The 12,997-nt window shown below is 44.6% G+C and overlaps 1 protein-coding gene across 3 annotated transcripts in view; it reads right to left on the reverse strand.

Annotated features, from left to right (window-relative positions):
- The window catches only part of NUP210L (nucleoporin 210 like), a 171,301-nt gene that overhangs the window by 114,621 nt on the left and 43,683 nt on the right, over positions 1-12,997 (reverse strand). For all 3 annotated transcript variants that reach the window (XM_031653098.1, XM_031653096.1, XM_031653099.1), the window contains 2 exons: positions 6,902-7,100; positions 3,508-3,653 (listed from right to left, as the gene is read on the reverse strand). In XM_031653098.1, coding sequence (XP_031508958.1) covers positions 3,508-3,653; positions 6,902-7,100 — 345 coding nt within the window. The remainder of the gene's footprint in view (positions 1-3,507; positions 3,654-6,901; positions 7,101-12,997) is intronic.

The following is a 12,997-nucleotide window of genomic DNA, read 5'->3' on the forward strand; positions in this document are numbered from 1 at the left end:
ATCCCAGCACTTTGGGAGGCTGAGGTGGGTGGATCACTTAAGGTCAGGAGTTTGAGACCAGCCTGGCCAACATGGTGAAATCCCATCTCTACTAAAAATACAAAATTAGCCGAGCATGGTGGTGCACGCTTGTAATCCCAGCTATTTGGGAGGCTGAGGCACGATAATCACTTGGAGGCAGAGGTTGCAGTGAGCCAAGATCGCACCATTGCACTCCAGCCTAGGCAACAAGATCAAAACTTGATCTCAGAAAAAAAAAAAGACATGTTACAGAGTACCATACAAGTTTTTGGCCAGGCGTGGTGGCTCATTCCTGTAATGCCAGCAGTTTGGGAGGCCAAGGCAGGTGGATCACTTGAACCCAGGAGTTCAAGACCAGACTGGCCATCATGGCAAAACTCTGTATCTACTAAAAATACAAAAATTAGCTGGGCATCATGGTGCGTACCTGTAATTCCACCCACCCAGGAGGCTGAGGCACAAGAATCGCTTGAACCCGGGGGGTGGAGGTTGCCAAGATTGCGCCACTGCATTCTAGCCAGGGTGACAGAGTGAGACTCTGTCTCAAAAAAAAAAAAAGAAAAGAAAAGAAAAAGAAAAGAAAAAAAAAGTTTTTGACAGAAGAAATGAATAGAAAAAATAAACACAGAGGTCTCATAGATGGCTTTTCTGGAAAAGCAAAACCGAAATGATTCCTTTTTCTTAGATGTATAGTCCAAAACTAACCAGACGAACTGAATTGAGCTGATAATGTAAAAGGACAAACTGAGAACTGTACCATGTACTGAAACACAGTAATGATAACAAGGGTAGAACATACATATTTTTAAACAATTTTTTTTTCATCAGGCAAGGGGAAAGACACATGACTAATATACTAGGTAAAAAAGAAAATCATCATCTTACTTCCTATCCTTTAAGGACAACTTTCATTCAGGGGAGATCTATTTGTGGACACTCAATACATATAAAATAAGCCTAAGGACAATGATAAAAGTGAGAAAAAACCTAATGGAACTTTACAGTGAGCCACAGCCAAGCACTTGCATTTAATGAGGCAAGAAGGAGGACTCACCCACCAAGGGAACTAGTGAAACATACTTGAACCTATATTTAATATATATGCTACACAATGTACAATGAGGCCAACTTAAAATGGAGATTTGAATGAATAATTTATCTTTTTTCTTTTACTTTACTTTACTTCTTTCATTAGTGTTAATATTTTTCCCTGTGGATGCTCCTTATTCCAAGAGGCATTGAATCAGGATTTGTCAGTATCTATCAGCAAGAACTTGTAGATACCAATTTTAGCTCCTGCTGGAATCAAATAGGATGTAGAAAGCATGCCAGTCTCTATCTACTTTTATTCTGAATCGTTGCAGGATCCTTGGGGTGTCGCTTTTCCGGCTGGAAACCTCTGTGGCTGGTGGCACTTTTGCCCAAGTTTTGTTTGGGCCCACAGGGCTTGTTCCATCCACTCGGCCTGGCAGGCTGTGCTTGGTTCATGCTACCAGCCTGGATCTCACACCTGCCAAGGGTGAGCCAGGCATGGAATGGCAACAGGTGTGTGAGTGAGTGAGCATGGGGTCCAGCCACTACACACAGTCAGGCACACCAGTTGCTGTAGTGGGAGAGGTAGCTCCAGGTGCTGGCATGGGCACTGGCTCTCTGCAAGCCTGTGGCTAGATCAGGTGCACTGCAAGCAGCTTCCACGATGCCACTGGGGAACACAGTGGTGCCTGGAAGCTTGGAGACTCCAGGAACCACAGGGCACCAAAGTGGGAGTCACAGCCCTGGCTTGGGGAGCTCCCAGGTCTCAGCTCCCTGAAGAGTCGCAGTTCTTCTCTTTACCCACAACGTGGTGAGCAAGGGGCATGTTTCAGCCCTGTTTGTGTTATAGCTCTTTCAGCCCTGCCATTGGGCAGGTCCCAAGTTCTTGTCCTGCATCCAGGAAGAATAAGGTACGCAGAACAAGTGGAGGGTGAGCAAGGTGAAGAAGAGCTTTACTGAGTAACAGAATAGCTCAGAGGAGGCCCTGGAGTGGGCAGTACCTCTCTGCTGCTGGTCATCCCAGTGTCTGCAACTCTCAGAAGAGAGGAGGCCCTGGAGTTGGTAGCTCCTCTCTGCAGCTGGTTGTCCAACATCTGCCCAGCTCTGGCTGAGCCTGGAGCTTTTATGGGCATCAAAGGGGAGGAAGTCTACACTGATTGGTCCATGGGCAGCCATGGGTGGGCCCAGAAAAGGCATCACAAGTTCCCACTCTGGTCTGCGGGACTGGCAGCCTGGACCCCAGCGTTCAGGCCCTGCCTGGTCTGAAGGTAGGGCCTCACCAGGGACTGTACTTTCTGCCCAGGAACCTGTCTGCCTCCTACTGCTGTTCGTGGCACCCAGGCTGTAGGTGCCAAGGGGCACCTGCAGGCCAGTGCTGAGCTGCCCTCAGCTCTCCCTTGGCTTCCCTCCTATGCTTGTTGGTGCCCAAAGTCTGGAGGGGACCAAGGCAGCAGGGGCCTGCCATGTCAAAATTGCCTCAAGCATGTGCTCATCTGGCCAGACTGTGACAGCACCCAGGATTGGCCCAACTTTGTTCTGAGATCACAGTTGGTGCTGACAGCAGGGAGAAGCCAGGCAGTGGGAGCACGCAGAAGGGGCCTTCCTGGGCCCCCAAGAGTACAAGGATGCCTGGGTCTGCAGCTGCCATTTGGGTGGCTGCAGTTGCATGGCAAGGAGGTGGTGGGGCTGGGGCAGGGGTGCATCTCCTGCCTGCTCAGTGGAGCAGGAGGCCTGGGTCCGCAGCCATGACTTGGGCAGCCAAAGCTGCACCCAGGGAGCTCCTGCCCCACCAACTCAGAAGGAGTGGGGCTCCCGGGGCTCCCACTTGGTGTCGGCTCCAAACGGCTCCATGGAGTGTGCAGCCCCAGCTGCATCTCCCTGCTGCAGATGGCGTGAGGGCAGCAGCTGCTCCAGACAGGCTGCCGCTGCCATCAGAACCACTTATCATACTATCTCCATTATAATGAACCAGTCCTTAGGGCTCAATATAACGGCTTCTGTGCTTAAAATCTGTAAGTAGATAGGGTAAAAGATGATTGACTTCCTTCCATAGGACAGAAATTATCTTTCAGAGTTCTTCAAAAGGGAGTATGCTAATATACTAATTTTGGTATTTACAGAGATATATGTGCATGTAAAAATTCAGATAACAACTTAAGATGAGCGTACTTTATGAACTTTTCTGTACATATTTTATACCTCAGTAAAAAAGAAGAAAGGGAAATATCTAAAACTTTCTGATACAACTTAAAGATATTCCTGTGAGGCAGTAAACTCCCTGGAGACTTAGGTTTGAGGAGACAGCTGCAGATCTAAAAACAAAAGAGTGGCAAGTAAAGAGAACATAAATGTCATTGATCCTTAGTAGAGACCACAGATAACTAGCAAGCCCATAAGCGGACATAGTTGAGTCCATTAAAAGAAATGCCAGTTCCTTACCATGAAATATCTTACCTTTAGGGGTTCATAAGCAGCAAATGTAGCACTGCTCTCCAAGTACTTGTCACATTCACTCACACTTACTGTTACCAGAGTATGGCCGACAGATTTAGCTGCGATATGTGTACTGGAACAATGCATTGGTCCAGGTCTTTGAATACCTGTGAATCAAAAACCATGATTTTGGCAGGGCGTGGTGGCTCAGGCTTGTAATCCCAGCACTTTGGGAGGCCGAGGCAAGCAGATTGCTTGAGCTCAGAAGTTTAAGACCAGCCTGAAACACATGGTGAAACCCCGTCTCTACAAAATATTTAAAAAATTAGCCAGGCACGGTGGTGTGCACCTGTAGTCCTAGTTACCCAGGAGGCTAAGGAAGGAGGATCGCTTGAGCCCAGGAGGTTGAGGCTGCAGTGAGTCGCGATTGTACCACTACACTCCAGCCTGGGCCACAGAGTAACACCTTACCTAGAAAAACAAAACAAAACAAATATGATTTCAGTGGGGTAACAAGCAGTTAGTTTTCTTTTTTTTTTTTTTTTTGAGATGGAGTCTCACTCTTGTTGCCCAGGCTGGAGTGCAATGGCACAATCTCAGTTCACTGCAACCTCTGCCTCCCAGCTTCAAGCGATTCTCTTGCCTCAGACTCCTAAGTAGCTGGGATTACAGGCACCCACCACCATGCCTGGTTAATTTTTTGTATTTTTAGTAGAGATAGGGTTTCACTGTGTTGGCCAGGCTGGTCTCAAACTCCTGACCTTGTGATCCACCCACCTCAGCCTCCCAAAATGCTGGGATTACAGGCATGAGCCACCGCACCCAGCCACGACCAGTTAGTTTTAAAGGAAATTAAGCTACAAAAATATAAGAATTTTAATACATTAAAAATACCATCTTGGGCCAGGCACAGTGGCTCACGTCTGTAGTACCAGCACTTTGGAAGGCCGAGGCGGGTGGATCACCTGAGCTTAGGAGTTCGAGACCAGCCTGACCAACATGGAGAAACCCCATCTCTACTAAAAATACAAAATTAGCCGGGCGTGGTGGCGCATGCCTGTAATCCCAGCTACTCGGGAGGTTGAGGCAGGGAGAATTACTTGAACCCCGGAGGCGGAGGTTGCAGTGAGCCAAAACATGCCATTGCACTCCAGCCTGGGTGACAGAGTAAGACTGTTAAAAACAAACAAACATACAAACAAACAAAACCCATCTTGATCTCTTACATTATCAATTAGGCCCTTTATATCAAGTTGATATCTGTTCTTTCTATTGAGAGACATATATAAGACACAGTTGTATGTACAGTGGGAATATATATATATGAGCAAAGATCCTGACTTGAAGCATTTATAGTTTCAAGGGGAAAGTGAAAATGTAAATAAGTCACTTAAAACATTAATAGAAAGTGATAAGTATTATAGAAGTCTAGAAAATAGAAAGATTATTTCAAGCTGGAGAGATCGAGGAAAGTTTAAAGTATCTCAGGCTGAGAAAACAGAATGAACAAAGAAATACAAATGAGATATAAATGAGAATATGAGAGATATATATGAGAGAATTTAAAGTAGTTGATTTAGCCGGGCATAGTGGCTCACGCCTGTAATCCCAGCACTTTGGGAGGCTGAGATGGGCAGATCACTTGAGGTCAGGAGTTCGAGACCAGCCTGGCCAACATGGTGAAACCCTGTCTGTACTAAACATTCAAAAATTAGCCAGGTGTGGTGGCACGTGCATATAGTCCCAGCTACTCAGGAGGCTGAGGGACAAGAATCCCTTGAACCTTGGAGGTGGACGTTGCAGTGAGCGGAGATTACACCACTGCACTCCAGCCTGAGTGACAGACTGAGATTCCATCTCAAAAAACAAAACAAAACAAAACAAAAAATAAATAAAAATAAATACATAACATAGTTGATTTAGCTAGAACCATATATGAAGCAAAAGTATGAAATCATGAAAACTAGGTTGGGTTATATTGTAGAGGGGTCTTGAATACCAAACTAAAAGGATTTTGACTCCATTCCACTGACAATGAGAAGTCTCTCAAGATTTTTGAGCAGAAAAAGTAAGACCAAAGTTGAGTTCATAAAGATGCATCTGATAACCATGATGATCAGAGGTAAGAATAGTCGGGAGGATTTTGTTGTCCTACATGGGAAATAAGGGGCTAAAAATTAAAATACTCTGAGAAGAGGGGAAAGATTACTTGAACCCGGGAGTGAGGGTATGTACATATGTATGCATGTAGTATAATGAACAAGGGCAAAGCAAAAGTCCAATTTGATACCAAGCTTACAGACGTTAAGAATTAAACAGTTAAGGTATAAAAATTATTCAGAACAGAGCTTGGCAAAGAGTAAATGCTGAGCAAATCTTAGATGCTACTACTGTCATTATATTGATGAAAAAGCAATGGGGATCAGGATCGAATATGAAGTTCAATAGCAGGAAAGGATGTTGACCTTTATTCATATTTTCTGTTTTACTAGAAAGAGCTATTTTATCCTTTTTCAATAAATTGAATGTATGCATCTATTAAATGGCTCTACATTCCTCTTAGAAAGACATATGATATATATATTAGGGAAAGAAAGAAGAAAAGAGCTTGAGGCTAGAAATGGAAAACCTTACTGTGAACTAAAATCTGATATTGACCTTGCACTTGTAATCCAAGCTACATGGGAGGCTGAGAGAGCAGCGTAGCTTGGGCCCAGGAGTTCAAGGTTACAATGTTCTATGATTGCACCACTGCACTCCAGCCTGGGTGACACGGTGAGAACCTGTCTCTAATAATAATAATAATAATAATAATAAATTAATAAATAAATAAAAACTGGCCAGGCACAGTGGCTCATGCCTGTAATCCCAGCACTTTGGGAGGCCAAGGTGGGCAGATCACCTGAGGTCAGGAGTTCAAGACCAGCCTGGCCAACATGGCGAAACCCCATATTTACTAAAAATACAAAAATTAGCCAGGCATGATGGTGGGCGTCTGTAATCCCACGTACTTGGGAGGCTGAGGCAGGAAAATCACTTGAACCCGGGAGGTGGAGGTTGCAGTGAGCCGAGATCATGCCACTGTACTCCAGCCTAGGTGACAAAAGCGAGACACTGTCTCAAAAAACAAAAATAAAAAAACAAAAAACTGATATTGTCCAGCCACAATGTTGTTCAATTTCTGTGCCCGTGTTTCTACATCTGTAAAATGAGGAGTATAACACTTACTACAAGGCATTTGACAAAATAAAGTATTATAAAGGAAAATAATATGTGAATTTAGACTACAATTGGTAGTTTCTGAATTGTTGATTGCTTCCTTAAAGACAAAGAAAGTAATCTGTCACACTGGCAGAGTTAAAGATAAATAAATAAAGAGAAAGGATGGAGAAGATTTTAAAAAGGCTACTTTTACCTTCTTTGAGCAGAGTAAAGACTCCTTGTTTATCCATGTTCAGATCCAAGGATAAATGAGAGCAGTCTGTGAATGCCATGACTTCTTTGGTCTCTTTATTTATGTGATACATTGCAATGGGGATTTCTATAATCTGGCCAATCTCCACATCAGCATGAAATGGTAACAGTTCCATTTTGTTCAGTTTCAGGACATGTATCTGGAGGGGGAAAATTCATCTTTCAAGAAAGTTATGTTAAAAAAGTCTTAGGAGGAGGAGAAGCAAGATGGCCAAATAGAACACTCCAGTCCCCCCTGCAGGAACACCAAATTGAATGACTATCCATACAAGAAAGCACCTTCATAAGAATCAAAAATCAGGTGAGCAATCACAGTACCTGGTTTTAACATCATATCAAGGAAAGAGCCACTGAAGAGGGAAGAAAAGAGTCTAGAATTGCCAACATCACTCTCTTCCATTCCCAGGCAGTGGCAGCAGCCACGTGGTACAGTGAGAATCTGTGCACCTGGGGGAGTGCAGTGATTGTGGGATGTGGGACTCTGCATTCCACAATCACTGCACTCCCCCAGGTGCACAGATTTGGAACTCAGTGCTGCCTACTACAGTGGAAAGCCACACAGGGCAGAATTCAGTCAGTGCCTGTGGAAGAAGCATTTAGACCAGCGCTAGCCAAAGGGAATGAATTGCCCATCACAGTGGTCTGAACCTGAGTTCCAGCTAGCCCCGACACTGTGGGCTAAAGCACTCTGGGATCCTCAATAAACTCGAAAGGCAGTTTAGGCCACAAAGACTGCAATTCCTGGGCAAGTTCTGGTGCTGTGCTAGGCTTGAAACCGGTGGACCTGGGATGCATATGACCTAGTGAGATACCTGCTGGGGTGGCCAAGAGAGTGCTTGTACTACTCCTCCCCACATCCCAGGCAGCACAGCTCATAACTCTGGGAGAGTTACTCCTTCTTCCTGCTTGAGGAGAGGCGAGAGTAAAAAGGACTTTGTTAGGCCGGGCGCGGTGGCTCAAGCCTGTAATCCCAGCACTTTGGGAGGCCGAGGCGGGTGGATCACAAGGTCAGGAGATCGAGACTATCCTGGCTAACATGGTGAAACCCCGTCTCTACTAAAAATACAAAAAACTAGCCGGGCGCGGTAGCGGGCGCCTGTAGTCCCAGCTACTTGGGAGGCTGAGGCGGGAGAATGGCGTGAACCCGGGGGGCGGAGCTTGCAGTGAGCCGAGATCGCGCCACTGCACTCCAGCCTGGGAGACACAGTGAGACTCCGTCTCAAAAAAAAAAAAAAAGGACTTTGTTTTGCAACTCGGATAATAGCTCAGTCACAACAGGGCATCAGGCAGAGTCACAAGGCCCCCATTTCAGACACTAACTCCCTAAAAAATTTCTATACACACCCTGGGGCAGAAGGGAACCTGCTATCTTGAAAGGAAGGACACTGTCCTGGTAGGATTCATCATCTGCTGATTAAAGAGCCCTTGGGCCTTGGCTGGGTGCGGTGGCTCATGCACGTAATCCCAGCACTTTGGGAGGCCAAGGTGGACGAATCACCTGAGGTCAGGAGTTCAAAACCAGCCTAGCCAACATGGCAAAACCCTGTCTCTACTAAAAATACAAAAATTAGCTGGGCATGGTGGCAGGCGCCTGTAATGCCAGCTGTCAGGAGGCTGAGGCATGAGAATCACTTGAACCCGGGAGATGGAGGTTGCAGTGAGCCTAGATCACACCACTGCACTCCAGCCTAGGCAACAGAGCAAAAATCCATTAAAAAAAAAAAAATAGCCCTTGGGCCTTGATTAAACATTTGGTGGCTGCCAGGTAGTATTTGATGCAGGCCTTAGGTGACACCCAGTGCCATGCTGGCTTCAGGTGTGACCCACTACATTCCCAGCTGTGATGACCATGAGCAGAGACTTCTTCTGCTTAAGAAAAGGAAATGGAAAAGTAAAGGGGACTTTGTCTTACATCTTGGGTACCAGTTCAACCATAGTGAGGTAGAGCACCAAGTGGGCTTCAGGAGTCCCCAGTTTCAGGTCTTGGCTCCTGGATGGCATTTTTGGACTTGCGCTAGGCCAGAGGGGAGTCCACTTCACTGAAGGGAGAGACCCAGGCCTGGCAGCATTCACAAGCTGACTGAAGAGTCTTTGGACCTCGAATGAACATTAGTAGTAGCCAGGCAGTATTTGCCATGGGTCTGGGGCAGTGGTGCCCACAAGGAGAGACTCCTTCAGTTTGAACAAAGGAGAGGCAAGAATGAGAAGGGGGCCAGGTGCGGCGGCTTACGCCTGTAATCCCAACACTTTGGGAGGCTGACGTGGGTGGATCACTTGAGGCCAGGTGTTCAAGACCAGCCTGACCAATATGGTGAAACCCCATCTCTACTAAAAATACAAAAATTACCCAGGTACGGTGGTGCATGCCTGTACTCCCAGCTACTCGGGAGGCTGAGGCAGGGGAATGAATCACTTGAACCAGGAGGCGGAGGTTGCAGTGAGCTGAGATCATGCCACTGCACTCCAGCCTAGGTGACAGAGTGAGACTACATTCCAGAAAAATAAATAAATAAATAAATAAATAAATAAATAAATAAATAAATAAATAAAGAAGGGCTTTATCTTGCAGCTTGGGTGCCAGCTTGGTCTCAGTAGAATAGAGCATCAGGTAGATTTCTAAGGTTCCTGACTCCAGGCCCTGGTTCCTGGATAGAATTTCTGGACCTGCCCCGGGCTGGTGAGGAGCTTCCCACCCTGAAAGGAAGGCCACAAGCCTGGCTGAATTTGCTACCCACTAACTGTACAGTCCTTGGGCCTTGAGTGAACACTGGCAGTAACCAGGCAGTGGTCACTGAAAGACTTGGGCAGGACCCAGTGCTGTGCTAGCTTTGGGTCTGACCCAGTGCAGTCCTAGTGGTGGTGGCCACAGAGGGGCTTGTGTAACTCCAACCCCACCTCCAGACAGCTTAGCAAGGAGAGAGAGAGACTGTTTGGGCAAAAGAAAGAGAAGGAACAAGAGTCTGCCTGGTAAGCCAGGGAATTCTCCCAGATCTTACCCAAGACCACCAAAGCAGTACCTCCACAAGTCTGCAAGAGTCACCGCGTTACTGGGCTTGGGGTGTCCCCCAATGCAGATATGTACTGCATGATCAAAGACAGATCACAACACTCAATTCTCTTTGAATACTTGGAAAGCCTTCCCAAGAAGGATGGGTACAAACAAGTACATTGTTCAAAGACTACAATTAATACCTAACTTTTCAATGCCTAGACATCAGTGAACATCCACAAAGATCAAGACCACACAGGAAAACATGCCCTCACCAAATGAACTAAGTAAGGCACCAGTGACCAATCCTGGAGTGACAGAGCTATATGACCTTACAGACAAAGAGTTCAAAACAGCTGTTTTGCAGAAGTTCAATGAAATTTAAGAGAAGGATTTCAGAATCCTATCAGCCAAATATAACAAAGATATTGAAATAATTTTAAAAAGCAGAAATCCTGGAGCTGAAAAATTCAATTAACGTACTAAAGAATGCATCACAGTCTCTCAACAGCAGAACTGATGAAGCAAAAGAAAGAATCAGTGAGCTTGAGGACAGGTTATTTGAAAATATAGTCTCGGCGCCTGTAGTCCCAGCTACTCGGGAGGCTGAGGCAGGAGAATGGCATGAGCCCAGGAGGCGGAGCTTGCAGTGAGCCTAGATCCGGCCACTGCACTGCAGCCTGGGCGACAGAGCGAGACTCTGTTTCAAAAAAAAAAAAAAAAAAAGAAAATATAGTCATGGTCCAAATGCAATGGCTCACACTTGTAATCTCAGCACTTTGGGAGGCCAAAGTGGGTGGCTTACTTGAGGCCAGGAGTTTGAGACCAGCCTGGCCAACACAGTGAAAGCCTGTCTCTACTAAAAATAGAAAGAATAAGCTGGGCACGGTGGCGCACGCAGCTACTCGGGAGGCTGAGACGTGAAAATCGCTTGAACCTAGGAGGTGGAGGTTGCTGTGAGCGGAGATCATGCCACTGCACTCCAGCCTGGGTGACAGAGTGAGATGTTGCCTCAAAAAAATAGAGAAGAAAGAAAATACAGTTAGGGGAGAGTAAAGAAAAAAATAATAGAAAAGAATGAAGATCTAGAAAATGGCCACAAAATGGCAAATCTAAGAGCTACTGGCCTTAAAGAGGAGGTAAAGAGAGAGATTTAAACTACTGATACCTTGAGTAGAAAGACTAAAAGAACCTATGAAAAGGAATAACTACAACAGCTATTCAAGACATAGACAGTATAAGATATAAATAGAAACAACACAAAATTAAAAAGCAAGGGAATGAAATTAAAATGTAGAACTTTTTGTTTTTGTTTCTGCTTTGAGATGGAGTCTTGCTCTGTCACTCAAGCTGGAGTGCAGTGGTGTAATCTCAGCTCACTGCAACCTCCACCTCCCAGGTTCAAGCAATTCTCCTGCCTCAGCCTCATGAGTAGCTGGGATCACAGGCATGCACCACCATGCCCAGCTATTTTTTATATTTTTAGTAGAGACAGGGTTTCACCATGTTGGCCAGGCTGGTCTCAAACTCCTGACCTTAGGTGACCTAAGGTCATCCATCCACCTTGGCATCCCAAAGTGCTGGGATTACAGGCATGAGCCACTGCCCCCAGCCTACAGTTTTGATTAGTTTTCTCTTTGTTAATTTGTTAGTTTGTTTATGCAATCAGTGTTAAGACATCATCAGTTTAAAATAATGAGTTATAAGATTTTATTTGCAAGCCTTATGGTAACCTGACAAAAATAAAACACAAGAAATTAAAACATACCACCGGAGAAAATCACCTTCACAAAAAGGAAGGCAGGAAGGAAGGACAGAAGGAAGAGAAGACCACAAAACAACCAGAAAACAAATTAAAAATGGCAGGAGTAAGTTCTTATTTATCAATAATAATGTTGAATGTAAATGGACTAAACTCTCCAATCAAAAAAGACAGAGTGACTGAATAGATTTTTTTTTAAAAGGCTGAGTGCAGTGGCTCATGCCTATAATCCTAGCACTTTGGGAGGCCAAGGCAGGTGGATCCCCTGAGGTTGGGATTTCAAGACCAGCCCGACCAACATGGAGAAACTCGGTCTCTACTAAAAATACAAAATTAGCTGGGCATGGTAACACATGCCTGTAATCTCAGCTACTCGGGAGGCTGAAGCAGGAGAATTGCTTGAACCTGGAAGGCAGAGGTTGCGGTGAGCCGAGATCACACCATTGCACTCCAGCCTGGGCAACAAGAGTGAAACTGCATCTCAAAAACAAAAACAAAAACAAAAACCCAATGATGTGTTTTCTACAAGAAACATACTTCCCCTATAAAGACACACGTAGACTGAAAATAAAGAGATGGAAAAAGATTCCATGCCAATGGAAACCAAAAAAGAGCAAGAATAGCTATCCTTATATCAGACAAAATAGATTTCAGGACAAACTATAAAAAGGGAAAAAAGAAGGCCATTATGTAATGATAAAGGGGTCAATTCAGCAAGAGGATATAACATTTATAAATATATATACACCCAATACTGGAGGACCCAGATGTATAAGGCAAATATTAGAGCTTAAGAGAGCAATAGACCCCACTACGTTAATAGCTAGAGACTTCAACACCTTACTTGCAGCATTGAACAGATTTTCCAGACAGATAATCAACAAAGAAACATCAAACTTACTCTACAATGTAGACCAAAAGGATCTAATAGATATTTACAGAACTTTTCATTCAATGGCTGCAGAATACACATTCATCTCCTCAGCAAGAATGAGTATTCTTGATCATATTCAAGAATAGACTACGTTAGACCACAAAACAATTCTTCAAAAATTCAAAAAAATTGAAACTATGTCAAATATCCTCTCTGACTTAGTGGACTAAAACTAGAAATCAGTAACAAGAGGAATTTTGGAAACTATACAAACACATGGAAATTAAACAACTTGCTCCTGAATGACTAGCATATCAATGAAGAAATTAAGGAGATTTTAAAATTTCTTTAAAAAAATGAAAATGAAAACACAACATAACAAAACCTATGAAATACAGTGAAAGCAGTACTA

The sequence above is a fragment of the Papio anubis genome, chromosome 1, assembly GCF_008728515.1.
Source record: "Papio anubis isolate 15944 chromosome 1, Panubis1.0, whole genome shotgun sequence".
Taxonomy (NCBI): Eukaryota; Metazoa; Chordata; class Mammalia; order Primates; family Cercopithecidae; genus Papio; species Papio anubis.